The 20,270-nt window shown below is 33.5% G+C and overlaps 1 protein-coding gene across 1 annotated transcript in view; it reads left to right on the top strand.

The window, feature by feature from the left end:
• Positions 1-1,928: 1,928 nt before the first annotated feature.
• The window catches only part of LOC124638986 (espin), a 55,289-nt gene continuing 36,947 nt past the window's right edge, over positions 1,929-20,270 (top strand). Inside the window, exons 1-2 of the mRNA XM_047176168.1 lie at positions 1,929-2,313; positions 16,999-17,182. Of these exons, the coding sequence (XP_047032124.1) occupies positions 2,225-2,313; positions 16,999-17,182 (273 nt within the window). The 5' untranslated portion in view covers positions 1,929-2,224. The remainder of the gene's footprint in view (positions 2,314-16,998; positions 17,183-20,270) is intronic.

The following is a 20,270-nucleotide window of genomic DNA, read 5'->3' as shown; positions in this document are numbered from 1 at the left end:
TAACACCAGATATTCAGATAACAGTAACGGATGCTAACTCAGAGAAGCCTAAACGCACATTTGGTTCAAATTACCATATTCTGGTTAAACTCTCGAAAGTTAATGAAAGCGAGACCGAGTCAAGTATTTGTATGTGCGTTTGCTTAACTGATGTAGTGGAGTTCGATGTTACTAATTGCGTATTTTATTGGCATGAAAATTTGTGGGTAAAAATCTAAGATAAATGACTTATTTTGGAAGCTAAATCTTACATTAAATTAATATGTCGTGAAGAATCATATGTGAAGAATAATACATTATTCGATTGATAATTCCATCAATACCGATACTTAATAATATAATAATAAACATGTGTTTTCCTTGGTCGGACTGTTATTTTGCTGCTGAAAGGTAAGAAAGTAGGAGCAAGTAATTTCTGTCTCGCCTATTCTTTAGTTTCTTTCAGCTCTTTGAACAAGTTTTAATTAAATTTTCAGGTCAGACAAATTTCAGTAGATGGAGTAGGTAATATAATAGGTGTGATGTTATGCGATGGTGATGTTATGTGCTAAAATTATCAGATTTTAAACTAGTTAAAATATTTCTCCGTAATAGAGTTTTTGTAATACATACTATCTACATTTTATCAAAGATGCTTATCCGTGAAATTTTTATTAGCCGCGTGTAACTTAAATTGGTATTAAATTACTTATCGTATATTTTTAATAAGCACGTGTTATAAATCTTTGCATAGACATGAAACAAAATTACCTTTTCGTATTTCGTTCTACAAACATATCCGCATTTAGGTACCATAATTGGTCTTTGGGCTTTAGCATGATTTTGACCTATTTTGATTTAAACAAAAATTTTGTTTTACGAGATGTCAAACTAAAAAAATACTTTTAAACTGTATTTTATCATTATATAACGCATGGTCAATGTATAAACATCAAAATGTATTCGATTTCAACAGCTGTCCAACCAAAATAACACCGCCAGAAAATTCGAAATTCAAAACTGACATTTGCAGCCACAGACTATATACCAACTACAATCCACGTTGATATAAATGTCTGGCCGCTCGCGTGATGAAATGTACGTCTCCTAAGAGTAATAGATTCGTGTTGCCAGTAATCTGAGACGGTTTACCCGTCAATGAGGAAAAAAGTAAACTATTTTTCGAGAGCCGATAATTTGACAGCGGTAATTACCGGTTTCGCGTTTCTGGTCCATTGTTTTTGCTTCTACATTATTTATGGTTTGCTTATCTTAATCTTGGTTTGTGCTGCTTATATTGTAAGCATTAAGAGATTGAAGTTACGAGGAAATTTTCATGAAGCTTGTTTTCTTTTTGAACACATTTTACTTACTGAATATCTTACTCATCACTATTGTAATGAATCTTGTCCAGTATTGCAAGCTTTATGAATTGACCAATGAGTCCAGATGATTATTATTTTTGAGTTTATCTCCAATGTCCTTATTCATCTCATTTCTTTGTAAAATACCACTGAATCAATTTTCTTGTACATTTATTTCATTGTTCGCTCGTCTGTAATTGTACACAGCCGCTCATACAATAAATTCTGCATTTAATTTATATTTCCAGTCTATCTAATAATTCAGATCCATGTTACTGCTTTCCTTTTTATTACCATATCTTCGCAACGTTGCATTCATTAAAACTGCAGTTATTTCTAATGCTTGGCTAGATGTGCTATTTTATTCTAGATTCTTATATGAGTCTCCTGTATAGAAAACTATCTTTCAAGTCTTGATGCTATCTATCTATGTAGAATTATTTCAATTAGTTAATTGAAATATTCTGGCTCCCTAGTGGCTATCTTTTCTTTGTCTGTGTGTTATCTCTCTATCTGTGTGTTATCTGTTTGATTTTATCATTTATTCTTTTAATTATACTTTTATCAATAAAATACACCCATAGAGGGCATTTCGTGTATTGCTATAAATTTTGTGTAAAATTGTACATACCATGCCTACAAAAATAAACAAAGATATCTCTCAAGTGATATTTTCTATCTTTAAAATCTAAACTTTTGTAAAACAAAATCTCCAACCACAGCTACCGCTGAACATAACGCTTTAAAAAAAAAGCCATAAATCAACCAAATAATTAAAAAGAAAAAAATACGCAGAACTTTTTTTGTAACGAAAAAGTTTTATTACAATTTCGAAAAACGAACGAACTATGGTTTGAGTGTTGTGACGTCAGTGAGACAAGATGGCGACGTGTCCTAGGCGGGAAAGGCCCGCGCGGTCGGCGTCTACCAGGCTGAAATACTCGAAGACTGTACCAGCTAGTACTATCAGGTTTGTTAGACAGAGATTATTAATTTATTATTGTTTTCAGGAATGTTCAAGTGAATTGAGCGCGAAAATATTTCATAGTGTTTAAGTTTAGCTTACGAGTATGAATGGAAAATCAAAAAATCAAAATCAAAATCAAAACTCATTTATTCAAACTTGGCTGCAAAACAGCACTTTTCGAACGTCAGAAAAAAAAATTACATAAGACAGCCCCCAAAAACGCCCACCCTTCACCACTTCCTATGTGTTTTTGCTGGGAAGAAGAAGTGGCGCAACAAACTCCCCAGCAACACATGTCTGTCTGTAGGTTAAAAGAACCTTTCAACAAAGTACAGTGAGTATTGCAGTATGCAATACGCAATATTGTCATAAAATAAAATTACATTTAAAAATGATTTATAAAATCCACCACATGCTAGCTAGCACTCACCCTACGTGACTTGTCTAACTCAAGCATTGAATAAATATGATGTGAAAAAAATGTATAGCCTCCAATATTTATAATAGTTTATGAGGGAGTGCCCACCTTCATGTGATATTCTATTGCAACCCTGTGTAATGTACAACATGGGTAAGTAATGAATCTAGTAAATTGGACCGCTCAGCCAGTAAAAAAAAAGAAGTATAAGAAAAGAGTCTACAAAATTATATAATACTACTTATAGTATAGTCAGTAAGACGACCTGGCACCACAAGCAGCACCCGTTCACGAGCATAACGCGAGGATCAGCCATCGCCCCCCTCGCACATCTTTGAGGGAGGGAAGCAACCCGACCGCCGACGCTACCGCAAGCAGTGCCGTCTAAGGGAGCATGACGTACTCACCGCTACACAACTCAATATCAGGATCAATTATCGCTAAGTAGTGGTCCTTATTTACTGTAATCCAAAGGAAAAAAAAATAAATATAAATAGATGATTTAAATAAAACATAATAAATACAGTAAATGTATCCTGTCAATAATGTAAAACCAAGTAAGGTCAATAATAAAAATATAAAATTGTAAAAAAAAAAAAATGAATAATAATAATTGATTGTAAAATTAAGATGTCATTCACAAAAAAAAAAGACAATTATAATATAGCTGTCTTGCGTTCAACATGGCGACCAACTATTTTTATCATTCAAATAATCGTTAATTGTATAATATGCCTTTTGAATAAGAATAGCCTTAATTTGTTCTTTGAATTTATTAAACGGCTGTTCTAATAAAGACAGAGGAAGTTTATTATAGAAACGAATACCTAGACCCAGAAATGAACCATGCACTTTATGAAGCCGGTGAAAGGGTACACACAGTTTATGCTTATTTCTTGTATTAATGCTATGGACTTCACTTTTTTTGGTATATAAATGTAAGTTCTGTCTAATATACAGTATATTGGCAAAGATGAATTGTGATGCCACAGTAAGAATACCAATTTCTTTAAACAGCTCTCTGAGGGAAGTTCTGGTACCTAATTGTTGGAAATTGCCGAATTTTCCCGCAAACCGTTTGGTTTCAAACAATAGGCGTATCAAAAGATAGGCGTGATGAAATATACCTAGTTATAATTATTTGACAAACAAAACTGATTTAAATCAAACATTAGAAATTTAATATTTTAGCAAATATGTGCGATTTGTGATGTGAAAGCTATAAATTGATTACTTTTATTATCAAAATATCGCAAATCCAAACTAATATTATAAATGCGAAAGTAACTCTGTCTGTCTGTCTTTCTGTCTTTCTGTCTGTCTGTCTGTCTTTTCTTCACGCCTAAACTACTGAACCGATTTGTGTGAAATTTGGTACAGACATAGTTTGAAACTTGAGAAAGGACATAGGATAGTTTTTATTACAAAAAAAAAAAAATATTCCGGACATATAGCGCCATCTATTGGTCAAATCAAAAATCTGCTGGTAGTCACTATTCCACGCGAACGAAGTTGCGGGCAAAAGCTAGTAGCTCCATAATTTATAAATGCGAGTGCTGTCAAGGCGTTTCAATCCATACTCTTTTACAATCGAACTATTAACAAAACGGTAGCTACTATATAATTGTAGTATTTAGCTCAATAGTGTGCACATAGTAATGTTGAACTGAGGCAACAGCGCGCCATAGTAACGGGCGTTCCGTTCTGAAACGCTGAAACCAGTTCAGTTTCAGCGATGCGTTTTAATTGTGAATTCGTTTAGAATTGCATTTGCATTTATTGATGTTTTTTAGTTTTTAATGGGGTAGGTATATTTTTAGCTCTTTATTTTTCTTCTATTACGAAAAACTAATTGAATTGTTACACACTGCTACAGACTTACTTAATTTTAACTTTACTAAGTTTTCAGTAAGAACGTTTTTCAGTAGCAATTTTATGTTAGGACTAGCTTCTGCCAGTGGACTAGTTCCCAAGGGAAGCGGATGCCCTTGGGAACTTCTGCACAAACCCGTATAAAAAGCCTAACCTATAGCCTTCCTCGATGAATGGGCTATCTAACACTGACAGATTTTTTAATGGAAAATGAGATTAGCGCATTCAAGTAAACAAACTTATTCTTTAGATTTAAAATATTAGTATAGATTTGCGCCGATCTATGACCAAATAAAGTCTACTAAGTCTTCTCAAAAGCTTCTTGAAGGATTTTTATGCTGCTTTCACCAATGCACCTACATATTATAGATCGATTAAAGTACATTTAGTAAAGTAAGTGGTTCCATGTGTCATAAAGAATAGTCCAAATTATTACATAACGATTTCCTTACACTGTACGCATTTCCCAAACTCATCATACGCTTTTCTTTAAAACAATTGAACACATAACTTCTACAACAGCAATCTTCATATCAATATGTCAACTTTCATGTCGTAAAGCCAATTAAATTATTACTGTCAGACTAGCGTCTTCCCGTGGCGTCGCCTGTATGACAGACGAGATAATTTCCAGTGTTTCCGAAGTGAAAGTGGTATGGAAGAAAATTGATGTTGTGTTATGTATGTGTGTGTGTTTGTTTAGATGTTTTTTTGTGTTGTGTTGTTGTTAATTTGATTTGCTGAGGTGCCAGATTGTCTTCCTTATTTCAATTTATTATGTGTTAAAAAGCGCTCTTCATCCTCTCTCCTAAAAATGTAACTCGCTGTGCTCGATAGGGTCCATAATTGTTTCTTTAATTTTACTGACCAGCTTTGTACTTTATGGGACGCAATAAAGTATGGAGTATTGACTGCAAAAAGATATGAACGGTACTTATCAATCTTAGTTACGATATAGGTCCCAGTAGGGCTAAAGCCTGCCGGGGCTGCGGGATTGTTCGAAAGAGTTACTGCAGCCTTTGTACATAAAGAGCTTAAGAAGAAACATGATGAGTCTGACACTCCCTCACGCTGCACCAGCAACGGGAAGGGTTAATTGATGATTTCCCATAAAAAGAGCAATGATGTAGGTATATATGTATCTCCAAGATTTTTTTGATATCTCTCACTATGAAAATTCTTTAAATTCAAATATAACATGATAGAGGTAGGTAATGTTTGTGAGTTTAATAGGGCTTATCTCTGAGTCTTATGATGCCGAGCCTTTTCCCAACTATGTTGAGGTCGGATTCCAGTCTAACTGGAATCTCATTGTGATTTAAACGTATGCATATTTCTACACATGATTGATCAATAAGAAGTAGGATTGTTGTTTGTCTATTAATAGAAATAATAAGTTATTTTGCAAGTCAAGTTACAGTTACAAACATAACATAAGAATTTATTAGTTTCAGTAGCTGCTCACGGTGCATACAGCGACCTAGTGAATTTATTAATGAAAAATAAAAATTTATTTCATAAAGCGCTACTAAGTAGGATAAAAGTTGTTTTTTTTTTTTTTTTTTTATAAGAGTGTGCGTACTGAACCCAAGATATCTATATCTTCTTCTTTCTCCTGCCCTGTTCCCAAATTTTACTTGGGGTTGGCGCAATATGTCATTTTCTTCCATTTTCCCCTGTCACTCGTCATACTGACACTCACTCCCTTCCTATTCATATCATCTTTCAGGCAATCCATCCATCTTTTCTTGGGTCTTCCTCTTCCTCTCCATCCATCTACATTCATAGTTAGCACACACTTAGCACCAAGATGTCTATATAATACCTCTAAATATAGCACATATGTATTTGTTTTTTTTTTAGACAGGTCCGCTGTGTACACATAAAAATATCAACGGACCATTGCTTTACAAATGGTTTAGTCAATTCGTTTTTATTTTATAAATCAAGCCATTCATTTCCACTCAATTAGCACTGAATAACTTAATTAATACCACAATAGCTAGCAACAAACTATAAACAAACACTACATACTGATTTAACCTTTTTTTGCGAAACTTACAACAATAGGAAACTTCTTACATCGCCATCTATCGTCGAGTAGCAGACAATAGTAGTCGGAAAAAATATGGCGGCTAGATTTTCTCTCGTTGTGACAATAAAATGACTGATGTTCTAAGTTTCTGACCTTGATAGACATTTTCTATTACACAAAGCGTCGTTTAACGTTTAAACGGTAGTAAAAAGCCGGCGGTTAACACGCAAACCACAGTTTAGAGCACTATTATTATGATATAGTTAGTAGATTGTAATCTTAAAAAAAAAACACTTTCTTCTAAAAATGGTTATGTTTATCTTTATAATTACATAGATAGAAATTCTGACGTACCTATGCAGTACCTATAGGTATTTTTATGCAGATATTTTTATATCTGGTTATTTTCTGAAATGAAAAGTTGTTACAATAACATTATATAGACCTACTCTGCGATGTAGTTAATTTGAACAGTATTTAAACTTGTCTTTAATAGCAAAAATTTACTTAAGAGTACTATTGAAATATTTTCATTTAGTAGGTAAATGTGAGTTTGCACAGGAAATATTAGTATTTACGAAACTCACTCGTTTATGCATATTCCAACTCAATTCCTCTTTTACACAACTACCTACACGCGTTAGTTACGCAACATTCTGTTTATTACTATTGACTATTCTTAATACATCTACTTCATGATAAATATGTAATCCACTTAGATCTCGAGCCAAGATTATTGAACAAGTAATAAAAAAAGGGTTCCGTACCATCAGTGAAAGATATTACGTCTGTGGTTTGGAGCCCAATCTAAATTAAAATCAAAAGTCTGTTTTGAATACTTATTGTAGGTAATAGTGGCAACAGAAATACAACTTATTGGAAGATTGCAACTGTCTAGCTATCACGGTTCATGAGATGTACATAGCTAGGTACCAGAACGGACAGCGAAGTCTTAGTAAAAGGGGCCCGTTTTACCCTACGGCTACTTCTGCCTAGCCGTTTTTGGTTTGGCTTCCAGTTTGACTGCAGCTTGCAGCTGAGCAGCAGTGTTTGAAATGGACCGCCTATCTGACCTCCTCAATCTAGTTACCCGGGCAACGCACCAATTGGTAAACATTTTTGCCTCTGGTTGTCAGACTTTCTGCCCTTGTGACTGTCAAAAATTACTCTTTCGCAATGGAACCCTAAAAAACTGTCAATCTTTCGGGCACTACCGTTCTTGCCACATTGGTTACGTCTCAGTTCTCACCGTCAGCGTCACTGGAACATGTAACAGTGAATTATTACGTATTTAAGTGTCAATATTCGGCGTTGTGAGCGAAAGTGTTCAAGTAAATCGCTCGTCATGTTCCGTGTAACTCACGTTCCGGTGAAACGCACTGTGTTTGTTGCAAGTTAGGTGGTATAGCGATTTATCTATTACAGCGATTTACTGATACTTGTTCAATTTGTGAAAAAACCGTATTAGATAGCCTACTTACTGAGATAGGCTACTTTTCACCGTGATGCGCCAAGCAATATGGAGCAATATGTGTACATATTTACTGTTTTTCACTTCTTCGTGTTTTGTGAACGTTGTAATTAAATTATATCCTAAAGAAGTACAGCGTATTTGTAACAGTCTGTCATAAATCGCTTTTATTTGCCGAGACGTACTACACATACACATCGGCGTGTATTGTTCATTATGTACCTGCTGTCTTTACTTTCATGGATAAAAAGTTAAAAGCTTCTGATTTGTACCACCGACCGAAAACCATAATGACACTTCCATACGTAATTAATGCGAGAAGAAATAATTATAACATCCATATACTCACATGTACACGCTACCTTGCGATCTATGTACAATATGACTTTCGTTGTCTACATTATTATACATGTTTAGGACTTATTACAAAATACTGACTGCATTATACCTATGTATAGGCTCTGTTTATTTTTGTTCTATGCGTGTGTGCTTGTAGGCTTTAACCAGCCTTAGTCTAATGGCTAAAACCATGGTTTATGGCAGGAGCTAGGTTCGATACTCAGGCAAACATAATTGTATAGGGGTTTTCTACCTATAATTTACTTATCTAATGTTGACATTTCATAGAACATTAAATCAAAAAAGAAAAGAAGAATCTATTTTTTTATTAATATGTGACTTAGTATCAAGATGACACAGCTGTTAAAAACCCGTATTTATGAATATCGATTCAAAAAAGATTGATACCAGAATCTAGAATACTAGTTGGCAAGAATGAGGAAGTTCTACTAATATTATGTAAATAAACAAAAAGGTCAATGTCAATATATTGAAGTGTATTAAAAATTTGATAACAGAATAGCAAAAATGCCTAGAAATGTGCAAAATAATCTTTACGACTGTTTTATTTGACTTTAAAAAATTAAATGCCTATTGAAATCACAAGGTTTTTATATCTTCATGTTATTAATGATAACACTCGTTATAATTTTCATTAATTTTACCTGGAAATAACGTCTCGTAAGCGGATAACAACATTCTTTTTTATTTTAAAAAGAACCAGCAAAGATACGCCTGCTAAATCCTATAACCTATTTAATCGACATGCCTTCATAACATATAATAGGGCACTATAGGACTCAGAACCACGTGGGTCTTAAAACTTTTACCCACATCCATAGGTCTCCCGCCTAACCTTTGCGAGAAAACGCGCATGACAGTATAGTGCAACTTAAATGCAATCTATAATTTACTATCTATGCGTATTGATTAAGAGAAAACCATAGCTAATAAATAATTGCCTATAAATATCGCTTCTCTTTCCTCCTATTCACTAGGAAATGTTACAGGCCATTTTATGGCTCTATTAATTTACATTTTAATACTTAAGTGTTTAATACTAAAGATGATGTTGCTAGAAATAAATAGAATACAGGCTACGTGAGATGATAGGTAGATAGATGGCGTTAGATAGACATAATCTGATTTGAAAAAGCAGAAAAAAACTGCGATTTTTGAAAATTAGTCCAATTAACTAAAAAAAAACAAAACTACAAAGCAATGGAAATTATGATGTCACAGATTTTTCACTTTGAGAGGTATAACACATTGTTTGCTTACATTATCAAATTATTTTGAAAGTGAGTTTATTAAATAAATAAATATCACGACACCTTCACACACGGTCGGTTAGCCCCATGGTAAGCTATTTATTAGCTTGTGTTATGGGTGCTAACACAACTTGATAAAATACATATTATAACACCCAGACCACGGCCAACAAGCATGCTCATCACACAAATGTCGACCGAACCGGGAATCGAACCCGGGACCTCAGGTCCGGCAGTCCGGCATGGTAACCATTGCGCCATCGAGGTCGTCCGAATTATTCTTATATTGTATTATATTGTATGTGATATATGTTCTACGTGAGAATATGATAAAGGTTTTATTTCTGCCCCACTCAATAAGGACTCTCTACTCATTTGAAAATTAGGCAATAGTTAAAAAATATGTTGTATACTTTTTCCTCTTTATGATAATGGCCTAGATGCTTGGCCTTTTGTGATTTTTGAACTGATGAAACCAGTTTCTTTCTTGCTTCATCTGTTTGATGATTTATTAAATTGTTAACGTTATGAATAAATTAGTGCCAAAGTATTAATATTTTAAAGGTCAAACTTTATGGTATTTAAACCTAAAGTTGTATTCAAAATATTATTACCTAATTGATAGGCTATTAATTCATAAAAATGCTAATTATATCTTGATTTAATTGTATAATTTATGATGATGATAAAAAATACAAAATAGGAAATAGAGGAAAATATTAAGCTTAAATTGACGAAATTAGAAGTTATTCTTTCAAAAGCTCTGTGACATTGCTGACAGTAATATATAAAGATACAATGCCGAATTTGTATTTTATTTGAAAAAAATAAAGAAAGAAAGAACAACGTTGGAATTCTAATTATAATTTCCGAATGTGAATTCGAAAAATTTCACGAGCTTTCGGATGTAAATACTATGAGAGAATTATTCAAATATCTACCAACTTATGTGCGAATATGTCACTCGGATCCCAGTCTTATTTACAAAGAAATATATGCAAGCTATAAACAATACAATACTTGCAGACTGCACACATTGATCACTAATAAGCCTATACCCACACAATAGGCACTTTCGCTGTTTTCGCGTGGAAATCGTGCGCAAGCCTCAAGTCTCCAGTAAGATCGACGCAATCGCTCGCGGCGCCCGCGCACTTAAAAGCTCGCATTCGAATTTCAAAATTTTAAACTTTAAAAAACAGAACTTGGCCTATTTTGTTATTCTTTTTTTTTAAACATGAGTGTGTAACAGTGAAAATAGTGATGAGGTGATTTTTATTTAAGAAAAAAACGTGTTTTTTTTTGAAAATTTCGAGAATTTTCTTTTGTTTTTTTTTTCTTTGATTGATTTTGAAGGGTTCTGGTTGGGGTTTGTTTGAGGTCGGAGATGACACTAAATCATGCCCCGCCTTACAGTCGGGTGACGAGCAAACTGTTTGGGCGCAAGAATAAGAAGTCGAAGCGACTGAAAAGTAAAGCTGGCACTTATGCGGGCAGGGAGCGGTAAATATTTTGTTTATTTGTGTTTCTTATCAATATCTTCTTTGTCAATTAATGGTATGGCTAATTAATCTTCTCTAACAAACATAAGTACTGTATCCGTTCGGATAAAGAAAGAGTGGAAATATTTATCTGTTTATTATGCAATGAATTAGTTATTGTGTAAAATCAAATTACAATTAGTTGGAAACTTTAACAATCCAGTTATAGATTTAAATAAAAAAGCTTATCCAAATGAAATAAAGTTGAACTCATAATTTTGTTTATTATTAGCTACAATTGTATCAGTTAAGTACTGACAGAGATTACAAAAAAATAATCTTAAAGCAAGCAAGGCCAGAAAAAAAAATTGTTAACAAGACTATAAAAAGTGAACTTCCATAGAAAATTGTTATCGGAGTAGGTTGTATAGGATGACAAAACGAGTGTAAATCAAAAAATCAAATAAGCAAACCAAAGTCCAAGTAGACCCAATTTATATGTAGAAAACGGTAATAATTTTAAAGTCATAAATAGTTTGGAAATCATAAGAAATGTTTTCGAGCCTATTGACGTAATATATTACGCAAGTGAATTGATTTTGAACGGCTTTAAACTAGATCAGTCTATGTAACATTCGTTAAAAAATCATCTTGGTTTTGTCGTAGGTACTCATTTATTTTTTATTAATTTCAATGTAAACGCGCATTGTTAAGGATTAGGTATATCAATTAAAAGGAGACTGTGAGATTTTACATAAATAACAAAACTTATTTAATTATTGAGCAACTAGCGAATCATTCCGGTTGCGAAATAAATCATATACAAAACTGTTCTGTTCAATTACGAATAAAAATCAAAATTTTTATTTCCAAAAAGTATATGTTCTGTTATCATTAGCCCCAAACTAGGTGAAGCCTGTATCTTGGGCGCTAATTTAGAGAGGGTTTAATTACTCTGACTATTACTAAACTATACAACAGCATGAAAAACAGACAACATACAGTTCGTTTCGATTATCCAGAAAAAAAGTTTTAATATTTAATTTATTACAATAAAACTACACTTATCACTCTTATCAACAACCATTTAAACAACTGACCTACCATAACAATAACCTTGAAATAAAAAAAAAACACACGTTTTTATCTTTATCACACACTGGCCACAGTTCAATGAACTCGACCCTGCAGACTCCGTTGCCTAGCAACGCTGTAAGCGAAAAGAGAAAATATAAAAGTGAAACGTGAGAGCAACTTCGATGTATTGGCGTAACAATCACAAGAGTAGTTGTATGTCTTGTTGAGTGGAAGAAATATTGATTTTAATTTATGTATGTCTGAGTTGGGGTTTTTGTTGATATGACTGTGTTGTAATGATACGTATTCTGAAGTGGGCAATAGTTCTAAAAATAACATTGGAGTAGGCTCATATGTAAGCATAAAAAATCTTGATATAACTATTTAATTAAAAACAAAAAGAAACTTTGAATTAGGGTGAAAATCAATGTAAAGACAATAGTAACAGACAACTTAGTCAATAGAATGAATTAAGCAGTAGTTTATTTGTTTATTATGTATTTGTGTAAAAAAGTGTATAGATTTCATTGTAAGTACCTGTTTACCTTTAGATTACAAAAGTGTACCTACCTATATTTCATAACTACACTCAAAATTGTTCCACTAAAAGAAAGTTACTTGACTATATTTATATTACGATCATATAAGATAAGTACGACCTATTAACTTCGAAACGAAATCGAAACCTAAAACTTCCGACGCATATCTTAAATTTTGATCAACACTTAACTGCCGACAAGCACTATAATAATAATAAAAAACAAAAATAAAGCTTTCCCTTACAAAATCTAAAAACGAATTAATTACTTAAAAACACAATACAAAAACATCTAATAACATGCCCAACACTACGTAATCTAAAAATAAATTTAACGATTACCACTTACAAGATGTTACGTAATCGTAAAATAATGATTACAAGTTATTAAGTATTACATGGTTTTGTAATAGTTACCGAATTTGGTACAAGCATGGGATTTTGATGAACAATAGAAGTGTTGAGATGAGCTTTTTGAGTACTTTACGTAAATATTAAACGGCCTTTGTTTACTAGATAAAGATAAACGAGGCTATGGTGTAAAATTAAAATAATTATAAGCACGATTACCTACGTTTATTACGTCAAATACTGCTTTCCGTCAGCAAAACGAATTGTTACAGGAAACTATGTACCTAAGCTTTTTATAGGAAGTCAGGTAAATAAAATATACAAATATTGGGTGGACCGGTTAAAATAAAAACAATATATGTGTATCTAGGTGATATCTACAGTAATAATTTCATGTCATTCTATGATAAGCAATCTGTTACAAAATGCCAAGTAATAATTTGTTTGGCGAGATTTTGGTAATAAATAACTTTGCCCAACGCTTATACAAAGCTTTGCAATGATCTACAGAGAATACAATTTATTTATTTTTAGATTTAATTTCATGTTATATTGTAAAAGTAAGTAAAAGAAACTCTGAAGTTCTTGATTACAGATAAATCAGCATTACATTATCATTTATCTTAACTATCTTATATTTCTAGAAAACGTAGCCAAACGCATTAAAATAGTTATTATCATCCGTCTATCGTATATTTCTAGAATACATAGTCATCCTCCGAGCCTTTTTCCCAACTATTTTGGGGTCGGCTTCCAGTCTAACCGGATGTAGCTGAGTACCAGTGCTTTACAAGGAGCGACTGCCCTATCTGACCTCCCCAACCCAGTTACCCAGGCAACCTTATACCCATTGGATGCCCAATTCTAGAATACATAGTCAAAGATACTAAAATAGTGATTACGTTGTAAAACTGACTATTTCTTCACACAGGTGCAATTCGATAGGTCAGACATTATTGTCTATAATCTATTGTTTGATTTCGATCTTATGTTACAAGTTAGTATTTGTAAATATCGCCCGCGGCCTTGTTTCATGCAACCGACGAGCGTGAGAATAAGAAATATCTGTTATTTTGAATACTTACATATTGGTGTTACTACACAAAAGGTAAATAGACTTTCGATATGTATTTAAAGAAAAATATTCTACAAATGCTGTTGTTTTTACTTTTTGATTTTGAAGGATTCGGTTTCACCAGCGTCCATGGGGAACTATTCACATTTCTGGGTAAAAAGTAACCACGTCCGAATCCAGTTTTCCATCGTATTGGTTAAGCTTAGCTTATTTTCGTTTTATTATGATATTTTCGTTTTTCGTGGATGGATATAGAGGTATATACGATGAAAGATATGGCTAAGGGATGATTTATATTAGGCCGGGCCGTGTCCGGGGCGTGCCATGTACGTGGCTCGTCCGGGGCACGGATGTGAAACGTAGTGCATGATCCGTGGCCCGTCCGGGCCGCGTACGACGCTCGTCTTTATAATTTCGAAAAAAAGCCCGGACATGGCACGGTCAAATATAAATCTACCCTAAAAGTAATGTCTCTTATGAGATGACGGCAGATAGAGAAGTATAGGATGTAAAAATTAGAATACGGCCAAGAGGATGATGTTGTATTTAAAAATATACCTTGAGCGTAGCAGAAAAAATAAGCTTTGATTTTCATGTTTAATTAAGTGTTATCAAGACTGCAATTTTCACTAAGAACGCTAGAGAAATCTTTTAGTTTTTGTAGCTGCTAAAACAGCAAAATGTCGGAACACTTATGGGTTTATGACATTTAAATCTGCATTTCACATGATCTTTAACCTTTGCATTCACTTCACTTAATGGACGAACTTGCGTGGTTAGGTTCAACATCCTAGAGAAGGTGGGTTTGGTTTAATGAGTCAGCTCGACACACCTTTGTCTAGTATTCTGCCCGTGGTGTTGCTCGTACTTTGAGTGAAGACGCTGTTGGGTAAATAAATATACACATGTAAATACTGGTGCTCAGCTGCTGCCGGTTAGACTGGAAGCCGACCTCAACTAAATTGGAAAATGGCGCGGGAGATGATGATCTATGATAAATATACGTTAGTAGGGTTCAAATTCAGATCCGGTCATTATACAGAAACTATATGAAATAATAAATAGTTATCAAAACAATTTTTTTTTACAAAAGATTAGTTATAAAGAAAGTCAGAAAATTATAATTTATTTTTCAAAAAAATATATCTTTGCGAAATATGACCCAGATTTACAAATAAATCAAAATCAAGTTCCCTTTACAAAAATATCTTCGTCGGAAATAAGAAAAATATTGCATACATTATAGAACTAGTTTGTTTCGATTCCGATCACTAGCACCTAGCTAGTGTTATGTTTCTCCATTTGGAAAGTGTAATATGGAGGTCAGAGCTGGTGGCAGATTTTTTAACTCTTATTAAAACATCTGTTTTTGGTACAGATGAACGAATCTTTGCTGCAGTAGATTTTTTAAATATTTTTTTTTTTATTGGAAATGTGATTTTTTGTGGATAATGTGATGTGTAAATTTTTGTGTGTTAAGTGTAAAAAGAATGGGTATTGTCGCCCATAAGCATAGCTGTGAAAGAAGTTATGTGAAAGATAGGTATGTTTTTAGTGAACCTAAGCTTTGTAAAGGATGAAAACGGTAGTGATCTGAACTTTTGAATGTAGTGGTAATATAGTGTTCATGTCTAAAATCTGTTACTTAGTTTAAAAAAACCGTTCTTAATTAAAAGTATGTCCTAGGTCCTTCCGAACAAAAATTGGCATGAACGTTTGTCTAGAGAACAATAACCAATGTGTTTGTTTTTATAGAAATGTTGTATTTATTCTTTTTATTTAATCCAGAAATGAAAATCAAATAAGTATAAAAGAAGTGATAAATTGATATAAAGAAGCTTGAAAACGATATAGGCAAAGAATGTATTTTTCAAAAATATTGTATTAATTTTAATTAAACTTTAATTTTTGACCTTAAAGGTGACATTTAGTATTCAAATTAGAAGATGGAAGTATTTTTTGATGACTGACAGACAAAAATAATCATTTGCCTCTACACTTTCGAGTGAGCACAAAATATACAAATAAATTATAAATTTCCCAAGGCAAGAAAACGGTAATTTCACAACTCTTATTTAAATTAAATTCAAATTAATTAATGTGACGATTTTAAAAGTTTCACTTACATATTTTCAATGTAACGTAAGTCGTCATTGGCGTCAATATAATTAATTATTTTTCGTGGCGCTAAAAGCATAGTATACTAAAAGTACCAATCTCGTCCCTGCTCCCTATGAATCGATATTATGGTAATACACTATTTCTGGAATATACGGATATTTTAAATAAATAATAAAGTTTTAAAAGAACCATTGCGTTCGTTTCTCCCCAAGATAGATGAAAAATCGGCATTTTCTACGTGATTTTGTTACCACTGTTAAAATACATATGTACATTATGTACATGTATATACCTTAATATATACGGTAACATTAGGCATCTTATAACAGCGATTTGATGGTTCGTTTTGAAAAGATGGATAAATGATATTTACTTTGCAAATTAGTTGAAATCAACATTCACACGGCTATTTTATTGTATTCACCAAAACAAACTCAAGGGTCACTGTCTCTTTTACAATCCAAACATACAATACTTTAATTATGAATAAATGAAATTTATTTATTTAATACCGCGGGTGAGCAATGTACGATCGTTTTCCCAACAATATATGTATAACCGGCACCAATCAACCCTACCACATCTGACAACCACCATATTTCTTCCACAAAATCACTAACCAACCTCCTCTCTCCACAGCGCCAACACGGCGATGGACAATGACGTGACTCCAGTCTACCTGGCTGCCCAGGAAGGTCACCTGGCCGTGCTCAAGTACTTGGTGCTGGAAGCTGGTGGCCGACTGGATGCCAGGGCTAGAGATGGCATGCTGCCGATACATGCCGCTGCGCAGACGGGGTGCTTGGACTGTGTTAAGTGGATGGTAAGTATTTAATCTTATATTTAACTAGCGACCCGCCCGGGCTTCGTACGGGTGCAATGCTGATACTAAATACACTACAAACCTTCATCTTTAATCACTCTATCTATTAAAAAAACCGCATCAAAATCCGTTCCGTAGTTTTCAAGATTTAAACATACATAGGGATATTATGGGGACAGAGAAAGCGAATTTCTTCTATACTAAGTCTATGTAGTGATTGCAAAGTAACTCTGTCTTGTCATATTTATATCCTTTAAAAATGAAACTTTCATCTAAGATTGATAACCCTAGCATGGGTAATATTATGTTGAATATTGGTTGGTTAACCTGGCTTAAGTAATATGACGAAACTAAGGTCAATCTGATAAAACTTCCAGTAGTTTTCAACCAATAGGATTAGGCAATATGACTACACTTTTGCTCCTTACCGCGAGATATGGCATTGTAACCATTATACTAAATTTGTACTCAATATTTGACAAAATCAGTTGCAACACTGAACTGAGATGGTATCCATTTTGAGCTACATTTATTTGACTTTTTAACCGTGCAGTGCAATCGCAAAGATACCTTTCTATTATTTATTTATGTCACTTTGCAATAAGAAAAAGCTTTTAAGTAAACTATTGTTATGTAAGACAGAGCTTCTTGAAACTTAAAAGTGCTTTTAACCGACTTATTGTTTGTCTCAGAAATCAATAAGGTAAGGCTGTCTTACCAATTTTCCTAAGATCATATTACCTGTTCCTCGCAGTTCCACCTAACTCCCAAGAAAACCACTTCCCTTAACTGGGTAACTAGTAACCTATGTACCTATTCAGGCTGTAGACTATCCTCAACATTTCCTGAAAAACAGTGCTACTTTCGCAAGACTTAAAATATTAAGTACCTAAGAATGGCGTAGATTTATTTTGAAATCCCAGCGTCAATATCGAACAATCTCTAGTACGAAATCTAAACACTTTTAATTTTACGATCAAGTGAAAATAATCTCTAAGTTCAATGACCTCGTATCTAGGAAACGTGAGGTAGTCACGCATTGTATTACTTCTGTCTGATAGATATACGAGTATGTGTACGTCGATCTGTCGGTAAATGCCGATTTCCTGGTAGGTATATCACATCATTACATGTGTTTCGTCACCCTTCATAATAATGGTATGAAACTTAAGACTATGAAGTATAATTTGGATTGTCGATACATATTACGTAGTGGGTTAATATTAGTAACTGGCATTTATGAATAGTATTTTCTATGGACCTTAGATGCCTGATTTAAATAAATAAATAAAATATTTAACTACAGCGGTTTCACCCCACGTCCCATGGAAATTACTTCGCTCACACGGATTAAACATGTCTATAACTTCAACGATAGTGGACTATCGAATATCGAATGAATGCGTGCAATTGAACCAGTAGTTCCTGAGAATTAGGCGATTATTATTTCCTGAGAAGTATTATAAGGTATATAAATCTTATAATACTTCTCAGGAAATAATATAAATCCATTAAATTTATATGCCTTAAACTACACACACACACACACACAACAACTACAACATGAGTTGCCAGATCATAAAGATTTAAATATAAACCGTCTTACCACAAAAACTTTTAAACGTCAGTTTAAGCCTTGTCTAAAAAAATGTCAAATTATGACGTTGACATATGGTTCATTTTGCAGCCAAAATTTTTTTAGACAAGTGTAAAACAAGGGTTAAAGTTTTTGTAGTAAGGCCAAAAAAGTCCATCTTATGATATATATAATTTCAATGCTATCTATTAGTTATATAACATGGGACAATAGCCATACGTGAGGAAATTCCGGCCACTCGCCTACAATTTACTCTTCACGATCTGTCTCAGGAATTCCTAGTTCCTGATCAACTGTGATATCGGAAATTAAGTCTACAGAAACGTACTGTTATTTGCTATTTATCCGACTGTTTAGCTTCACGTTTTCTCTTTAAGTTATTGCTTTTTAATGCGTGTAAATACAGCGTGTTCGTTTTAGTTTTAGTTTCCTTCTTCCTTTGTTTAGATTTGTGTGTTTAAGTTTTTAAGTGTATTTGATGCTGTGTCGATATTGTCTACAGAGCATTGAGCACGCGTGGTGATTAACGCTCAATCTTTATCTGTGAAAGAGGAAGCCTGTGCCCATAATTGGGACGATAAAAAATGGCTGATGAAGAAGATGATTTTAAAGGTTTTATTATAGAAGCGATAAGTGAATTATCGCTTATGTTCGAAGGCAGAAAGAAACAATTTATTGAAATGTACCTATACATAAGTTATAAATAATGTTTAATTTATAATTCTTCTCAATTTCCGGTCGACAGCTGAGCCTTAGGCGAATCTTAACATCTTCTAAGATCTTTTGCAGATAAACAAGAACATGTTTTTAATACCACAAAATAAAATTACAAAGTCAGCATACAGTTTTGCAGATGCATACTAAGTGGTGCAAGCATTTATACAAGGCCGATTTTCTACGCAAATAGATGTTAGAACTGGTTAGAAAAATATCTAATAACCAGTTCTTTCAGGTGGTTTCACCTGCATCCCGTAAGAACTACTGCCAGTACCGGGATAAAATATAGGCTATGTTACTCGAAGAGTGTAGCTTTCCAACAGTGATAGAATTTTTCATATCGATTCAGTAGTCTCGGAGCATTTGGGGTACAAACAAATAAAAAACGTTTCTTCTTTATTATATCACATTATCTATACTTAGATGAATATGAATGTATAGAAGGCTTACTTTCTGATGTAAAATATATTGAAACGGAAGAAGACGATACAGATTATTTAATAGATTTATTTTCGGCATGAATATGTATGCCTACATAAATGTATGTGGATCAAGGAAGTTGTAAGTAGATGGATGATGCGAAAGGCCGTCGGGTCAGCGCTGAAAACCAGCGCTGTTGTCTCGTGCCTGCGTGCGCGAGGCACAGCATTTATGCTGAGCGCTGTCCCTTTTTCGCAAGTTGGCGCAAATGCAGCGTATTTAAATTTCTGCTTGTTCTGTCATTAGTTTTATTTGTTTTATTGCTTTTGCGTTGTTTGCGATAATAAATGGTTT

The sequence above is a fragment of the Helicoverpa zea genome, chromosome 18 (assembly GCF_022581195.2).
Source record: "Helicoverpa zea isolate HzStark_Cry1AcR chromosome 18, ilHelZeax1.1, whole genome shotgun sequence".
Classification (NCBI taxonomy): Eukaryota; Metazoa; Arthropoda; class Insecta; order Lepidoptera; family Noctuidae; genus Helicoverpa; species Helicoverpa zea.
This window is presented reverse-complemented; position numbering and strand designations above follow the sequence as displayed.